The sequence below is a fragment of the Anoplophora glabripennis genome, unplaced genomic scaffold (genome assembly GCF_000390285.2).
Source record: "Anoplophora glabripennis isolate ALB-LARVAE unplaced genomic scaffold, Agla_2.0 scaffold105, whole genome shotgun sequence".
NCBI classification, from domain to species: Eukaryota; Metazoa; Arthropoda; class Insecta; order Coleoptera; family Cerambycidae; genus Anoplophora; species Anoplophora glabripennis.
Genome location: NW_019416276.1, coordinates 598508 through 617506, shown reverse-complemented (window position 1 = coordinate 617506; position 18999 = coordinate 598508). Strand labels below are relative to the sequence as shown.

Here is an 18999-nt window from a genome sequence, read left to right as displayed (position 1 = left end):
AGAAGGATTGAGATAATTTCAGTATACTTTTTTATTGTAATGTATCACTTTTTATACATTTTTATATAAAAGCGATGAATACAGGTAGGGAATTATCGAGAAGAGATTTATGAAATATTAATTAATTTTATCGTGTGGTTTACATTGTACATGTTTCTTTATATTGTAAAAAAGAATATTTTTCAAAACTTTATATTAGTTTTATTGTGTATTTGGTATATCGTTACCAGTTATTGAAGTTGTAAAAGATTATTTAATAAAAGTTTGTTAGACAATTTTTATTTAACTTCCCGTCCCACGCAGGTAAAATTTTTATTATGCGAATTGGAAAAATATCGGCGAATGAATTTATGATCGATGTAAACGATGACATTTTTAGTACAGTCTTTCATATAAAGGGTAAGTAAGGAGTGACGCCCCAAAACAAGAGGGAGTTTTTTTAATCAAATATTCAAGAGAAAAATATGTGAGATCGTAAGCAGACTAAAATTTACAAAACTTTAAAAAAAAAATTTCTTCGTTTCCTTTATGTTTAGACGTCGTGTGGATTAAAAAGAAATAATTTTTCAAGTCCCAAACGGGTTGTCGCCAATTATTAACACTGACACATTTAAGTGCTTGCAGACGCTTTTCCTCACGTAATAATTTCGTTTTAACGCTCGTTGGAAAGCCAGAGGGTCGCAACGATGTCATTACGAGAACACTCTGTTGGCCCAAAATTACGGTGGTTTTAAAAATTCCGATAGTAATAATTATTAATTACATAAATCAGAAGTGGGATCTGACGATACAATTATGTATATGGAGTGGATGTGATGCGATTGAAACGAAGTTTTCTCCAGGGTATAAGACAATTTACAAGCTGACAGTACATTCAGATTAACAAAAAAAGCTTATTTTTACCTTGTATTTATCGTTACGTTTCCTGGATTTTATACGCATGTTGAACGTGCAAAGAATCACGTACAGTACTAGAAACTTATATCACATCTCGCAGAATTCTTTTAAGCTATTAACACAAATTAATCATAATTGAGTATTTTTACAAAATTATCGATAAAACAGGTAAGGTACATTCAGATGTTTATATGGGTGCCCTGGTGCCATGTTCCTGGATCTGTCACTATGAAAAATTAAAGGAATGTTCATATTTCAACTTTAATACTAAAAGTGAAATTTCTTGTCTATAAAACGCCAGCCGTAACGGTACATTCTATATATTCGTCGTTTTTTAATTTTGAGATCCCCACTTTAACTTTGAATTGCTTATAAAAATATTTATGAGCACGCCACTGGCCCGTTTTCGTTACAGCGTTAAGGTAGCGGTACACCTTGCGTACCCTAGTTTTTCTCGTTTAATCAACAGTTGGTGATAATTTCAATTCAAACAAATTTAACTTTTGCAACTTCAATTTAAAATTATTCTGTTGGCGACCCTGTTTTACCGGCCGCGCGGGCCGCGATTACAAACACAAACATGCATTTGTTTTTTTACTCGTTTTTTTTACAATACTTCGGTATGAAAATGCATCAAGTGATACGAAAAAATCAAATATTTAATAAATCAATAACGCTGTTTTGCTTTGTAACTCGCAGTGTTGTGTTTTAACAATAAGTGCTTGATTGTGGTTATGTTTCGGTTTTCTGTTACAAAGGTTACAATTTGTACAATTTCTACATCTGAAGCTGAAGTAAGTAATGTATATCATCCGAGTAAACAATACACATATACTATGCCGATGAAAATTAAGTGAAACAAGAAACAAGTTTCTGGACATTCGTGGACTTCTTTCGTCGTTGGCCTTTGGCGTTGTCTGTTGGTTATTGATGGTCCATATTAGAGAATTAATGAAAAATTTCACAGGTAAGTGTCAAATAAATATCTTTTAGGTAATTTTGTTACTACTTTATGTATGTATCTATATTTCGGTTGAGTTATTCCCAATTCTAACCAAACACCCCGCCCTCTGGCGGAAATGGCGGAATGTTGGAAATAGTTTGCGCTAAAGAAAACAGATAAAACAGACTTGGGTTTTATGCGAAAATTGTTGTGTTCTTTTTATTTAAAGTTAATTATCTTCGTGAAAATTGAGTTTAACAGCCAGGTACTTAAAGAAGGCACTCCTCAAGGAATAATGTTCTAGCTGAATTGTATGCTGTTTTAAGAAAAATAAATATAGGTAGTTCAAAATGTATTTTCAAGTTTTAAGTCCATTTCTCCTCCTACTATTAACAAATAAGCACTAACTCAATTGTATGTTTCTCATTTATTACACAAAACAATTCTAATAGCTATCACAAATATAAAAATACAAAAAAATCCGTCAATAACCTCAACATATCAATGAAATACGAAATGGTATAAACTAGTGATGACTGATGAGCAATGTTACGCCACCACTAATCGAAGTAACCAAGCTAGTGGCTATCACATTCAACGGCCACTTTATGAAAATCAAAATCGCTGCTTTGGTCGTTCAACCGTATTCGTTCGTTCATGAATTTGAGACGGCACTAGACCTTAGACCAGAGCCTCGCACAGAGCATTTGTGTCTTATTCTTTACCTAAAACCTTTAGGTAGGTACTTTATACATATTTTATAATTTGGATACTGAAGCGATCCTAGAGTAGGATCAAAGTAATAAATCATTGCCTGTCAAGGGATCCAGTGTAGTACGGTTTTAAGGGGTTTAATAATTGAACAATTTTTTTAGGCATTATGAAGGTATGAAAGGATCAGTTCACGTCTGGCACCCCTATTCCTACAAAAATGCCTTTATTCTCAAACTATTTATTTTAAATGTAATTTATTATAAATCAAATTTGTTTTTTAAATTGCACATAGGTACTACATTTTACCTCTGTACGCACCGCTGTTGTTTACTTGATTTTTGGCGGTCTCTGATTTACGACCAAGCTCGCCAGGTTAGTACTTGACGTATAACCGACCACTTCATACACTCGATGCACCTGGGCGACTACAGCTACGACCAGAACACAATGCGTATAGTCTGTGGTGCTTATGAAGCGGTATTTCAGATTTTACATTCAATTTCATTTTAAATTTGAAATGGTTCATCTTAGGCCGGTGTCCCATGCATCCGAAATCCGACGATACGAAGGTCCGAAAGTGTTCCTATTGGTTAATATACATTCAAATTTTTACCGCTCATTTTCATCCGAAATTTTTTAAATTCATACGACGTCGGAAAAAGTAGAAATAGTTTTAACTTTTATCCGAAATCGTATGTTTTTTAACCTCACTTTTTAAGTTTTTAACATACTATGATTGTAGTTTGATATATTTACAGTCAAATAAATGTTATATTATATAACATACAAGAAAATATAATATTACGTATATTTTCTATAATATATACCTATGGTTGTCATTTGAAAATGTTTCACCTTCATCTTGTAATAAATTCCATGGTTCTATTCTTGATTTCTATGAGATTAATTTCGGATGCATGTGAATTATAATATTATCATTTGTACGAATTAAAATATTTTCGGATATCGTACATCGGATTTCGGATGCATGGGACACCGGCCTTTTACTCGTCCTAAAAATGATGGGACGATTTTCCTTTGATAAAAGACCGACAATTTTTTGCTCTACTTTGCATCGAATATGATCCTACTATATGCTATCATATATTTTTAATTTAAAAATTAAGCATTTTACAATTGCTCAAGGAGTGAGGTGAAGGTCCAGAAAGGTTCAGGTCCACTTGTTTGAGTCAAATCTTCACTAAAATATGAAACAGGTTAAGTACTTCATTTTACCTAAAATACATTTAATTTTTCTAAGCTTCTTCAACTTTGTGGAATCAGTCGTTAATTATTTGGTCAATTCATGGTTAACAGTATTGTAAAGTGTATTGTGTAAGTATTGTAAAAATTCAATTAAATTGAATCGAATTTTTAATTCAGGGAGAAATAAAACGAAACCAGAGTTTTTCTGTTTATTTAATTTTCCTGCTGGCGTACATGGTACAAATATATATTACAGAATTTTAAAATGTACATATATATACCTAAAATAAATAACTTTGTGCAAAAAGAGCAAGCCTTCGATTCGATACATTTTTTTTTATTTTAATTTATATTAATAATAATCGGTAAGCGGCTAATCGTTTCTATTAAGTCAAACCCTTTTTTTATTTTATTTTATAACATATATAACTTGGGATAAGACTATTTATTTACATTTCCTCACTATTTTAATATTTTCATAACCATATATTCTTAATGTAAGTATACTGCGTTGGTTAACAAAATATTAACATACAAAGTGTAAGAAAATAGCTAAAATTTTTGGTTAGTTTGGGCTATTGAAATCAGTTCAGCGTATTATCACAAACGAGCATCTTAAAGGCTAATCTTACCGTTCTGAACGGTATTTTGCAAACTTCTTAACTTTTTAGAATCAAGAAATTTCCTAAAATATAGTTACAATTGTTATACATGTTTTTCTTGATTTTATAAACTCAAAAGCTTGCGTTTCAACGACTTTCCAAATAATCTTAGATTAACAACTCTAGATATCGGAAAGTGCGTTACACCGGTCTGAAAAATTGCGTTCCTGGAGGAATTTTGTAGCCAGGATACGTCGAATTCAGAGCATGCTGATTAAAGAATTCTGAGTAATCCTTGTGTGGCCTCAATGGCCTACATGCTGGCCCTTGCGCCAGTTCCAGGCGCAGTCTGTCCTCTTCCGCAAACTGCTGCCTTACACACTCTGGAGGCCATTTAAGGTCTCCTCGGAGATGCTTCCCACCTTGAATAGAAAGGAAACTATCATTACTATCTAAATTCTCCTCGGCAATCTTTCGCTTTACGTCTTCCGGAGGCCATTTTATGTCCCCGCGTAAATTTTTTTTCGAAACTATAAAAGGAGAAAAATAAATATATGTACTAGGGCGTATCACTATATCAGAGGATAGCTTAACTACTTGCTTCTACTACGGCAATTAGAGAAAGTTAGATAAATTTTGTGCAGTTACCTTACTAGCTGTGATCTGAGTATTAATTTTTTAATACAACTAATACCCTTGAGCATATAGAAAGAACTGAAATATTTCTGGAGCTTGGTAGAAAAAGGTCCAATGTCCAAAAATTACATTTAACAGCCAATGAGTCTCCTGGACTACCCATGTTACATATTTGCATAACAAAAAGGGCCAATGTCAACAAGTATTATAAGCCTTAATTATTTAAATTTTAAAATGGCCCAAGTCCATCTTAGTTTAATAGAAAAAGAGCCAATATATGGACTTTGGTCCTTGAAATACTTTTAAAACATTTGACAAACGACCAATGTCCAATGCAATGGACATTGGCCCTTTTTCTACCAAGCTCTAGATTTAACGCAGTCTAGGCCTACATGTAGATGACACCATAATCAATACCATGTTGCTACAGTTGGGTACTGCTTAATGCCAATCTCATCTGTATGCGACCAGCCTAAACGTCCTAACACCTCGGCAACTGCGGGCATTGTAAATCTTATTTATCTGCTCCCACTATTTAAGGAGGTAAGTGGATTTTACCGTACAAGTGGAAGTTGCTATGGACAACGGGAGGTAAGCGAGGTAACTTACCTCCCTAGGGAAAAAAGCGATTTCGAGATATAAATTTTATGAACAAATAAATAGAAATATTTCATGAACATTACATTTTATTAATTGTTATAAATGAATATTTATAGTAATTGTACAGTTATTACATTTAGTAACATTTATAAAATCTGGATAATTATTCCCCTCGCGTTTACTAATTGTCACATTTTTCTCAAAATGATTTGACCGCTCATTTCAGCCACCGGAGGCTCAATATTATGTGACTGATCCATTAAAACAGCATGATGCGATGTACTACTAGAACTTGGAGTTGAAGTGTCATTATAAAGAATCCTGTTGGCTATTTCATTTTTGTTGCTTAAACTGTCAGCAACATAACTTTCTGCAATTGTGGCTGATTTCCACCCACCCTGTCTCTTGATTGCTATAGTCTGTTTGGAAATGAAAGAAAGTAATAAAACCCCGAGATAAGAACCGGCCATGGGCGTGGTAATATTTCGTACACATTTTATTTTAAAAAATAAATACCAACGCTAAACAAAATTTTAAGTGAACTTTCAGAGGACAACGATTTGTCAAAAATCAGTAGAAGCAAATTATGGGCCGTCTTACGAGAGTTAAATTTTTGCTGGGAAAAGCAGAACAGGAAGTCAGTTCTTATCGATAAAGATGAAATTATTTGTTGGCGAAGATCCTACTTAAGATCAATTAGAAAATTCCGTGACGAAGGGGAGGAATATTTATTATCTAGACGAAACTTGGGTCAACGAGGGATATACTGTAACAAAAGTATGGCAAGATAAAAATGTAAAAAGTTTTCGACAAGCATTTTTGGATGGACTTTCAACAGGGTTCAAGGCACCTTCAGGTAAAGGGCGAAGATTAATAGTGACACATATAGGTAGTGCCAGTGGTTTTGTAGATGGCGGTTTACTTTTATTTGAATCTAAAAATACAGGTGACTATCACGAAGACATGAACGCAGATGTTTTCGAAGATTATTTTACACAGATGTTAGATCTTATTCCTCCGGGGTCTGTAATTGTCATGGATAATGCCAGTTACCATTTACGGCAGACCGAGCGGACGCCTACGACTGCTTGGAGGAAAGCCGATATAATTCAATGGTTATCCGGAAAAAACATTTCTTTTGAACCAAATATGGTGAAAAAGGAACTTTTGACACTTGTCAATCTTAATAAAGATCAGAAAAAATATGTTATCGATGAAATGGCAACAAATCGCCAAATAACGGTACTACGGTTACCACCTTATCACTGTGAACTTAACCCAATCGAATTCGTCTGGGCGCAGGTAAAAAGGAGATGTAGCGCGAAATAATACGTTTAAATTAAGTGACGAGAAAATTTTGTTAAAAAATTCCTTGGAACGAGTAACTGCAGATAACTGGCAAAGATGTATACATCATGTAGAAAAAGAAGAGGAGAAAATGTGGGAACTCGATAATTTAATTGACGTTACTGTGGAACCGATCGTTATCAATCTAGGAGACGAAGATAATTCATCAGAATATTCAGAGGATGAATTTTAATATACCTACTTTTTTATTTTCTTCATTGTACATTTATACAACACTACATTTACTCACCATAATTTGAATTTTCAAAATACATATATTTTTGTGTGGAATAAAAGTTTATTCATTAAATTTAAATAAATATTTTGATAATAATATTGAATAACTTTATTTGAATTACTAAAAACCCTCTTAACCCGGTTATGATGCTTAAAGTAGCCTCATGTTTTGAAGTGTTGTTTTTATATTGTTTACTTATAAGAGAAATGGACCGAGAAATTGAAGCGGCATAGACAAAGACGGATTGTCGGGGATTAAATTTTAGCTACCTGCTACAATTTAGTACAGTCCGATCCCACAAAGTTTTTTTAAAAGTACACCTCATCTATACGGAAAATACATAATATAAAAATATTGAATATAAGCACCAGTACTTATGTTCTGGCACCATTCTTTGAAATTTCTATATGCTCGTCCGTAGCGCACTTTCGACTTCTCGGGCAATAAAAATTGGTAGGCAGCATTTGCTGCAATTTCTATTTGAAAATCACTAATTTAGAAATAATAATTCAAAACTAGCAAAATTGCAACTTTTATGTAGTTTTGTTTATAAACACCTTAGAAACTACAAAATCCAAACAACCAAGACGACTTTGCAAGATTTGGAATACATAATGTCAAAATGAACTGATTAAGAAATGTCAAAAAATAAAACCTAATCTTTATTTCATGGACAATTAGGAACTGTGGGAGCAGATAAAATGTTATACACCACGCAGCAGTTAAGTATAATTTACCAGTCTCGGACTCTATTGCCAGCCCTCGCTCCGCTCGGGCGCAGAATCATCTTCGATTGGTAAATAATACTTATCTCCTTTATGGTGTAAATAATTATTGTTCTTCTATATACTCAAAGGCGGTTATTAAGAAGGATCTGCGCAGTATGTTAAAGAAGTGCATTTTTTATTGTGATAAAACATTCCTTAACATGCCCAGAGGGTGATCTATTAGAATACGGCAAAATCTTAACAGGACAGTCTACAATATAAAAGCCCACTTGTAAAATTTCAGCATACTCAGAGCTCGTTAATTCAATTTTTTTCCCTTAATTTCCAAGTTGTATTCGACTGAAGTGTATATCTTTGACGCTCTCATTTGTTTTATCTTTAGTTTATTCAGTGACTTGGGTAAAAAGTACGCTCGTATTAGATAAAATTGTGATGCAAAATGTAACAATGTAATTTTTTACTCATCACACACGAAAAAAATACCCATCGGTTGGAATTATCATAGAACAAGGTGCAGAAGATTATTTTTGGAAATCGTTTTGATCCCTACCATTATAACACCGAAAAGATCTTAGAACCTACGTTAGCAGAGAACAATACTTAGTTTAATTGAAAATGCCAAACGTAATTCGTGAGCAACGGGACTAATGTGATCGCAAACCGATGATCTTTGCTGATCACTCAAATTTAACTGACAAACCTTGAAAAAAGGGTTCCTATTCCATATGTTCTTAAGCAAATGAATAATATCGCATGTATTTGATTTCTATTAGCGCTTATGAGTATTTCTCGGTGGTGACATACGTCCTTTTAATTTTTGCCGTTTTCAATTAAATCACCCTGTATGTTTTTACACGATGAGCACCGAAGAAATAAAAGTTTACTAACCCTTTAAGGTAGCCGTGGCTGGTTGTGATGTAACAAGTGGTGGAGGTGCCTGGCTCACTGGAGCCTTGGGGCGAAGAGTGATGGTTGTGGGCGGTGGTGGTTGCGCCTGTTTTGAAGCTGGGGCTGCTCTTGGTGCTACCTATAAGCACAAGGGTAGATGTGAAAAGATAATGTTGTCTAACAAGAAATATTAATAACACAAATTGATGAATATTTAGAGATCAGTAGAAGATATGAGTTTTATAAAATAAAATGATTTAAAGTAAATTTACTTGAGTGTAACTAGAGCAGAAATAACGACTGACCTTGACAAAATTCTAAAATAGTTTGCTTCATTTATCTCCGCTCTACTTTGATGTATTTCAAAGACAACGTTTATTATTTCGTTAATAATGATAAAAAATAATCAAGCATTCACGCGTTACCAAGTTTATTATTTCTGGAGAAATTTCAAAAGAGATTCTCGGCAACATTAATAACAGAAGTAGCAACCTATTCACATCCACAACTGAAACTTTGATTATTTCACATGACGTTCATACTCATTCCGAAAAGCAAGCAATTATCTTTTCTAGAATTATTCTCATCCGAAAATAAATTACACATCATATAAAACTTCAGTTACAGCGACGTATTAGTAGCTCAAACAATACCACCTAGTAGTGTTAGTCAATATAACCAGGTACCAAGTAAACCTATACTTTCCATCCCAAAAAAGTCATACCTGAGATGGAGCAGCTGCTGGTTTAGGAGCAGATTGAGAGGGTTGGAAAGCCTGGTTTTGTTGGGTAGAGGCTTGATATTGTTGGGTAGAAGCTTGATATTGTTGTTGGGTAGAAGCTTGATATTGTTGAGGAGAGGCTTGATATTGGTGTTGGGAAGTGGCTTGATATTGCTGTTGGGGAGGAGCTTGATATTGTTGTTGGGGAGGAGCTTGATATTGCTGTTGGGGAGGAGCCTGATATTGTTGTTGAGGAGGAGCTTGATACTGTTGTTGGGAAGGAGCCTGATATTGCTGTTGGGGAGGAGCTTGATATTGCTGTTGGGGAGGAGCTTGATATTGCTGTTGGGAAGGAGCTTGATATTGTTGTTGGGGAGGAACTTGATATTGCTGTTGAGGAGGTTGGTACTGTTGTTGGGGAGGTTGATACTGTTGCTGAGGAAGTTGATATTGTTGTTGGGGAGATTGGAACTGTTTCTGAGGTTGATATTGCTGTTGGGATTTTTGTTGGGGAGGTTGGTATTGTTGAGAGGACTGGTACTGTTGGGTGGTTTGGTATTGCACTTCAGAGGAAGGAAGGTACTGCTGTCCTAGAAAGGTTTGCTGAGAGACAGATTGATGAGCAGTCTGGTAGCGAGTGGTAGAGGAGGCGGTGGAAGAGGTGGACAGCTGATGTTGGAGTGGGGGGTGTTGCGTGGTGGAAGTGGTGGACTGCTGATGTTGGACTGGGGGGTGTTGCTGCCAAGAGGGAGGGCTGGGGGTGGCAACAGGAGACTGCACTGGGGCCCACCCTTTAGCAGGAGTGGAGGGTCTGAAGCCGTGTGGACTCTGATTCAAGAGAGGGGAAGACAGTGGCGACGAACTACCGGTCGAAACGTCAAGGGGCTTCAATGGGCGGTTTGTTGGTGGGTTAGAGGAAACCGAACGTTGTTGAGCGGGTGCTTGGTAGTTATTCTGCTGAAAGCCGGGTGACTGTGAGGAGATTTGAGGTCCACCCTATTAAAAAATAATAAAGGGGTGTTTAAAAACGTTACGGTTCGATCGAAATTTGGCCGTTTTTATTTGATAAATAGAGCAATATGAAGTTTCAACGTTTATTTCATTTAAGAACACCTACATCCGACATAAACAGACGCGTTTAAAATTGTTTTATGTTCCACAGCACATTTGATTAATAGAGCAGTTACATAAATGCTCTCGATCATTCCAAGAGACATCACAACAGTTCAGACCAGCAGGTTAGTTTGTGTGTGTGTAATATGTAAAAGTTTCATCACGTTTCTTTGCCAGCACATATTGCTCCAGTTATATTGATTTTATTTTCTTACATCGAAAGCCACTGTTTTGTACTAACTAAATATGAACATATTTTGAATTTCATTAAGTCAATTGATATATTGATCGCAAACTTATAAATATTTTCTGAACGTACTCCAAAGCAAATTTACAACACTAATATCCAGACAAAAAACAACCTACGTTACAAAAAATCTCAAAGTAGTGAACAGAAATTTCTTGATTTTACCTTTTATAAGACTGAATACGATGAAAAATTATAACTGAATTTTCTAAATGTTATACTTTAGATAGTAAATATTCACAGCAACCAAGAGAAATTAAGAAATATACACTAGTGATTCACTAGTTCACAAAAAAATTGAAAGTGATTTGCATCGGTGACTCATTTTTACAGTGTACGGAAAAAAATGTTACTCAGGATGCCCTACATATCGCATTATTCACTCCTGGTTGTATCATCTGTTGAAAATATATCCTTCCCTCTTGGTTACTGTGTGCCAAGCATGCTATTAATAATAAACCAGTCGGTAATATTAATTTGAAAACCGTTCGGTTGCAAAACAAGCAAAATGGCACAATTACGAGGATTGCACCAGAAATATCGTAACAGACTACAGTGCCAACAGGGTCAGGGGGTATCTTGGATGTTATTCCTGCTTACCTGTGCAGATACTGAGTTCTGTTCGACGTAGGGCGAGTCCGATCCTGACTCGCTCGGGGGAGGCCAAGCTACCCTTTTTGCACCTGGAAAAAAGTTACAAATATCGTAAACGAATTTAAAAAATACCTAATTGGATTTTGAACTGGCCCAAGAAAGGCAATCATAAAAAAAAATATTACCTAAATCTGGACGAAAAATTCTAGTCTGCTTTTTTAAAAATAACAATGATTCAGTGAAGCAAACAAGCAGAACTTTGTTTGTGACCAAATTCTACAAACTCACATGGAGAAAAAACATTTCGAGTTATTTTTTGGTATTTATCGCATTTTCGTCATTTTCGTTAAACGCTATCAACAAGAGATAATTACTACAGGCAAACCAATTAACAAAAATATTTCCAATTAGCTTTTGACCCGACATTAATCACTTTTGTCATTTTTATGCCAAGAACGCTGTTAAAATATTTGTAGTAATTAATTTTTGAAAATGGGCCAAACGGTACACATATTACAGCTTGGTAAAAATAGTTGTTTCAGGAAAAAATTTAAGCATTTATTAACAAGGCATTTATGCAAAATTATTTTTTATTTTTTATTAATAAGGCATTTATGCAAAAAGTTCTTAAAAATTTTGAATGGATAAGAATCTACCAATTTTTTTATTGATTTACATATACAGGAAAGCTTATTAATTTTTTGTTCAGACCACCTCTGTGTTTAGATATTCTTCGTTTTTGTAAACAATTGTTAATATTAGCTATGGCAGTTAAAATGACGTAAAATCCTAAAACATTGCATTCCGATAAACGTATTCATCGCGACGAGGTGTATTATTACACAATTCTTTGCCAAATCTCAGGTACTAGTACTATTTTATGACATTACTATTCTGGTATATCCTGCAGTCTCACGCGCATACAAGATTTGGCGCCCAACGCGGTGCACTATTCATGTGTAATCGGAAATATTGTATAATATAATCAAGTTAACTGTTAAAAAGCACCAACAATGTTCGTTTAGCCAGGTCGCATAAATAGTAATTAATTTTTTTCACGGTTATTCACGCCCTGACAAATGCGGAACGCTGTAAACACGGTTATATTTAATTTGCCAAGATTATTATTAATACAACCTCGCCTGGATACTGTGCTATAATTTGGTTAGTTTCAGAAAATTTACACGGCAATAAATTTGCATAATGGTTTCCGAAAATATACTAATTGCTGTTGATGTATTTACTTTACCGAAATGAAAAATGACCAGATATTAATATGCAATGAATTAAGTATGTCTTGATCGTTTAACCGGCGTTTTCCAACAATTTGTTTCATTTCATATGATGCTAAAGCAAGGTGGATCTTGGCTTTACAATATGTCACGTTTTCTGTTGATTCCGAGATACTGACGCGATATTTCAAACACGTTTGGTTCAGATTGGTAAATATCCATAAATCTGTAGTTCTTTCAGAAAAATAAAAATCTTGTGAGGATGTTCGAAATCTGTCAGTGCCGAAAATCAAAAACATAACCGTTATGTAAACGCTACTTGAAATATTTGTTTTTACTTGAAATAAACATGTCATCCTTATAACAAAAATATAACATTTATTATACAAAATATATTCCCAACAAAAATAATATATTACATTTAGTGGCAAATAGGTTGTAATCGAGGTTGTAAAAATACTATTACAGTTTGTCTTAAAAAAATTAGCACATTGAAATTAGAACAAAAACACGTGCTCATGCAAAAAAGTATGTACAAAAAGCATGTTTAAAAAAATGAGCTGATACTACAGGGTTTTTCTTTAAATTGTTTACTGAATAATTTGTAGGTTAGAAAAGTTAATAGTTGAGTTGTGCTTCTATTTTTTTTATCGAGTATTTTTGCTTGTCTTTTTTCGCAATGGAACATGCAGGGTGTCCCTATTTATAGGTGTACAGTCTGCTACAATAATAAATAAAAAAACAAACAAAAGTGAAATATTTTTTATTTAATTTGAAACGAAAAAATTGCTAATACAAAAACTGACATTAAAAAAGTCGTAGCAGGCTTAGAATTTTCAATTTAGAGGAACATTTTTAAGTAATTATTTATTTATTGACTGCAAAATACAAAATAAATACCTATATAGGGATGAAAACATTAATTGTTTTTATTTAAGTGAATTTTAATTTTTTTTATATAAAGAAATTCTAAACAGTCATTTCAACATTCGCATTTTCATCTCCTGACAAATTGTCTGTGATTAATTCTGATAGCATGACAACTTGACGAAAAAATCTAATCGGTACGTTATTTTTGTCTGAAATGTTGCCCACCTTCATCACTTGGGTAGCGAACAAATTTCTAAAACTGGACAGGTGCTAAAATCACACCGTGACACAAAATAAAACTTTCTGGCATCTAAACCGAGATTATTCAGTAAACATTACCCAAAAACTAACCCTCAAAAAATTTTTTGCTCGGAATAAATGTATAATTTGCTGCTGCTCAAACAAAAAAAGCGCAACGCCACTTCGTTTCCCTAGCTAAAAAAAATCACTCACTTTAATCAAAAAGAAAACACTTGGACACTTGTATTAGCACAACATGTAAGAGACAAGGAAATCAGAAACTCCCGCTCGCAGAACTGACGAAATCTGAACGCGGAAATTGATAAGAACAGTGCCGTACCGCGGATCGGCACCCCTAAAGGCTTTAACAACCGCGGCTGGAGTGGGAGAAGACAAGAAACAACGCAGGCGCATTCACAACATCTGCTGCGGTTTACCTGGAACGACCACGTCTTTAAAAGTCGACCTGAGACTGTTCTTATGCTCGTACTCCGGTGGCGGCCATGTTATGTTTTCTCGTAGGGGTTTCGCCGTGTTGTAGTTACCTATGGAACGGTTTTTGGATATGACTAATCTGGCTTACACCGACGACTATAATCACTCATAGTTTGGAAATAGAACTCTGAATGAAAATCTGAAGTAAAATTAGAAGGACTATCGCTTGACATGTGGAGGTAGCGCAACATAAAATATCGGACATGGATGAGCATAAAATAGATTATGCCGTAATTCTCGACCAGGGCGATGTGGGAATGACAGCTTTTCGTGAATGTTACATACGCGTATGTTGTGTTGCCTAACAGGTGACGTTACGGCGTAAGCTATTCTATTCGTGCTTAGTGCATCGTGGGTTGCATAGTGCAACGTTAAACATTTAATAAGTCCGTTACAGTACGTGACAGTTGAAAAATGTAACTCCTCGCTTGTTGAATGTGAATGTTAATGGAAGTTAAGTTCTTAATTAAAGATGCCATGAAAAATTAATGTAGTTGCTTGATTTTAGTGATATACAGGGTGATTCATTAACAATGGGAAAATCGAAAGCAGAACTACACGTAAAATGGTGACCATTGACGCAAATATGCCTTATCCGAAAGTTGGTAGTTTCGGAAATACAGGGTGTTGAAAGTAAAAATTTTAAATCGTTTTTTTTGCGATTATTCTGAAACTATGTGGGTTAGGAACTTGAAAATTTGTGAAACTATATTTTTTTAAGCGACGAATAAGATGCGTGTTGTAAATTCAGCGTTGGTAATAGAGGGCGCCACTTACGACCAATTTTACCGAAAATTTAGTTAATAATTTTTTACCCTGTATGTCTAATATGAAACTTGATTCAAAACCTGAAAGAGCAATCATTTTTCCATTAATTATATATTCTTATTTCATTTCGGTATCTCGATCCGTTTTCGAGAAAAATCGATTTATCGAACACTATGTCTTGATGATACGAGAAATTAAAAGCGAAACAAACTAAGTGTTTCTTCATGTTATTACAAAACAAATGAAATACGTAATAATAATTTAAAGTAATAATTGTTCGAAGAATCCACCATTGACAGTGATACACTTTACACAACGTTTTCTGAGATATCTTCAGGTTTGAAACAACATATTGGGATTGCGTCTGACTTCGCTGGCAACGATTCGTGTTCTTTGGCACAACTCTTCACACGAACCAATAGATTCTTTGTAAACTATATCTTTCATTCAAGACCAAAAAGAAAAATCAATAGGATTGAAGTCCGGATTTCTGGGTGGACAAGCAAAAATGCTTACATGGCCAATCCAGCGATTTGGAAAAACTACATTTAAATATGCACGCACTGGCCGAGAAAAATACGGTGGAGTTCCGTCATGCATGAACCACATGTCTCTTCTTAAATAAAGTAGAACTTCTTCAAGCCGTGGAAGCATTTTTGCTTGGCCACCCAGAAGACCAGACTTCATCCTCTTGATTTTTCTATTTGGCCTCGAATGAAAGATATCGTTTACAAAGAATATATTGGTTCGTATGAAGACTTGTGGCAAAAAATACAAATCGCTGCCAACGAAGTCAGACGCAATCCCAATATGTTGTTTCAAACTCGAAGATCTATCAGAAAACGTTGTGTAAAGTGTATCAGTGTTAACGGTGGATTCTTCGGACAATTACTGTGAGTCATTATTAAGTAGGTATTTCATTTGTTTTATTGATAATTGTTGTAATAACATGAAGAAACAACTTAGTTTGTTTCGCTATTACTTTCTCGTATCAAAACATAGTGTTCGTTAAATCTATTTTTCTCGAAAACGCATCGAGATACCGAAATGAAACATGGGTACATAATTGATGGAAAAATTATTGCTCTTTCAGATTTTGAACCAAGTTTCATATTAGACATACAGGGTAAAAAGTTATTAACTAAATTTTCGGTAAAATTGGTCGTAAGTGGCGTAAACTTTCGGATAAGGCATGTTTGCGCCAATGGTCACCATTTCACGTCTAGTATCTTCAGCTTTCGATTTTCCCATTGTTAATGAATCACCCTGTATAACTAATGAAAAACTGAAATCGCGATGGAAAGTATGTGAATATTATTCATGTTAGAATATGAAATATAAAAGTTCCTTGTCCCGAAGCACAAAAATTAGCATTAAAATTAAAAAAAAAACTAAATGACGTCAGTTTGATGTACACATTTTGGCAGAAACTGTTATTTTTGATGTCCTTAGCAGTTGGATTAGTGATGCCGTGGAAAATAGGTATTCTGAGTCACTGAAATGTGATTCAAACGATGCATGAATTGGATTAGAGCCGAGTGGGATCAGTTTAAACGAAGCTAAACGTTATAGAAGGCTCAGATGATGAAAAAAAATGATTTCCACACTTTTATATATAACGGTATTAAAAAAACATTTAAAAGTATCACATGGAGTCATGATTTTCCAGTCTATTGTTAGGGTGTGACAAACTTAGTTGCATGGAATTTTCACGAGTTGTTACAAATTAATTGAAGCCACGGTTGTGGGTGAGATTGAAGCTTGAAAATGACAAAAAAAAGTGAAAAATATTAACGTCCTTAAGTCCTTACCTGGTCCAATTCCATTTCGTTGTCGATTCTCTTCTTCCTCCAGCATCCGTAGGACTGCGGAGTTTTTGAGATTGGCGGGTTTACCCACATTGGGATTGTTGAAGTTGATGCTGAAAACAAAAGCCGGTACAGACGTCTGTCACTTGATTTTACGATATAACACATCATCTAACTATTTCAAAAAGCAGCACCTTGAGAACGCATTGATGAAATTGAACAGCCTGTCCATATTTTACTATGTACTTGCAACTAGAGTTTACCTTATTAAAATCTATACTAGCCCGCGTTCTAATGGTGTGTCAAATTCTATATTTAGCAGGCATTTTTTACAGCGTGGGAAAATAAAAATTGTTATAAATATTCCATTATTTTTATTCAGTATAATTATGTAAAACATGAACGTAAAATATTTAATTTTCCAAAAACTGGCAGGCACCTAAAGAGTTGTAGAAGGGTTAAGATTTGCAATCATGAGGAAATTTTATTTTACAAAAAATATTTGTGTGTTTCATTTATTATATTAATTGTTTCTGTACCTATAAATCCAAACACGCTCTATCTTAGTGAAATTATTTTGTCTAAACCAAGTCTAGACAATTTTCGTCGTTGTAATTTAATATGCCGCTACAATAAATAAGTTTTTTCGTATTTAAAGGACTTTTTTAGAGATTCATTGCAGATGGGTTTGTACAATTCTAGTTTATATACAGATTCGGAAAGTCCCCATGGTACATCGGCCTTTACGTGAAAGCGATAAAGTAAGTCATAGAAATCCGTGCGATAGACAAGGATGGTTATATTGAAGACGTTTCATAATCTGAATAGTCACTCTCACTTCTAACCCGAAACGTGCGATGACTATTCAGATTATGAAACGTCTTCACTATAGCCATCCTTGTCTATCGTACGGATTTATTTACTTTACTTTGTCGCTGTCATGTAAAGGCAGATGGACCATGTGGATTTTCCAACCCTGTATACAACTCCCTTTTGAAAAAAAAAATGTAACGTTATTGTTGATGTAATAATTATCCAAATCATGTTTTCTGTGGAGATATATTTTAACTGCACTGTTCATATTTTTTTACTACATTTTCGTTTTGAATTAAAATTTTATGCAGTTGAAGAGGTTATACCGAGATATATGCATGCTCAAATTGTTAATAATAATCTATTAGTTCCAAAATTATGGTTGAGTAAGTTTACGTAACTTTATTACTTACAAATTTGCTACAAACAGCGTGAAACACACTGTATATGAAATATCAAGATTAGATTAGTATTGGCTAAATAATTCATAGTTTTTGGAAATCTGCTTTATTTGTAAATAAATATAGATGCACATTAAAGCAGTATTTGCAGTATTTTCCTTTCAGTTTCATACTACATACAGGGTGTGTCTTTAAGTAGATTTCTTCCATAGCTCTGGTAATATCAACAATACGAAAAAGTGTTTTAAATAAAAGTTAAACCAAATCGATTTTGTCACAGTTTAAAATTATTTTCTACTATACAGGTGTCACGTTTCTTATGGACATTACCTAACTTCATTATCTCAAATGAAACACCTTGTCAGTTATGTTTTTTTATTGTTTGTTGAATTTAAAGCCTTCTTTGATAAACAACTATTGGGTCTAAAAGATCAAATAACTTCGAAATTAAACAATTTACTTTTTTCATAATTTGTTCAAGCATAAAAAAATTTCTGCATTACTTTCTTAGTACCTGTTAAAAGTTTAAAGATTTCGGTCATGGGTATTTTGATTTTTTCCAAATGCGATCCTAATACTCCTGATTTCGTAAGTAATTTCATTTTTTTAGTACTGTCTGCATTTTTAGATGATTTAATTCACTTTTAATTTAATTGAGGTATGTTTAGGTCTACAGGGTAGTAAAGTACCGATGGTCTCAAATAAGATCCACTTCTTATTTGTGGAAGGGCGAAATGGGCGGTGACTATTAGACGCCTTCACTATACCCATCCTTGTCTATCACATGGATTTCTATGGCTTACTTTATCGCTCTCACGTAACTTCAGATAGACCATCGGTACTTTCCTACCCTGTATATTATACAATTTTTGTGGTGTTCGTGGTTTCGCACATTGAA

General features: G+C 34.3%; 1 protein-coding gene across 5 annotated transcripts in view; it reads right to left on the bottom strand.

The window, feature by feature from the left end:
• Positions 1 to 4100: 4100 nt before the first annotated feature.
• LOC108903198 (transcriptional regulator DEF1) overlaps positions 4101 to 18999 on the bottom strand; it is a 38159-nt gene continuing 23260 nt past the window's right edge. For 2 of the 5 annotated variants that reach the window (XM_018705291.1, XM_018705292.1), the window contains 6 exons: positions 16891 to 17000; positions 14254 to 14361; positions 11481 to 11563; positions 9524 to 10516; positions 8800 to 8938; positions 4101 to 4892 (listed from right to left, as the gene is read on the bottom strand). In XM_018705291.1, the coding sequence (XP_018560807.1) occupies positions 4564 to 4892; positions 8800 to 8938; positions 9524 to 10516; positions 11481 to 11563; positions 14254 to 14361; positions 16891 to 17000 (1762 nt within the window). In that variant the 3' untranslated portion in view covers positions 4101 to 4563. The remainder of the gene's footprint in view (positions 4893 to 8799; positions 8939 to 9523; positions 10517 to 11480; positions 11564 to 14253; positions 14362 to 16890; positions 17001 to 18999) is intronic. The other 3 variants (XM_018705293.1, XM_018705294.1, XM_018705295.1) reach the window with 3 other exon arrangements.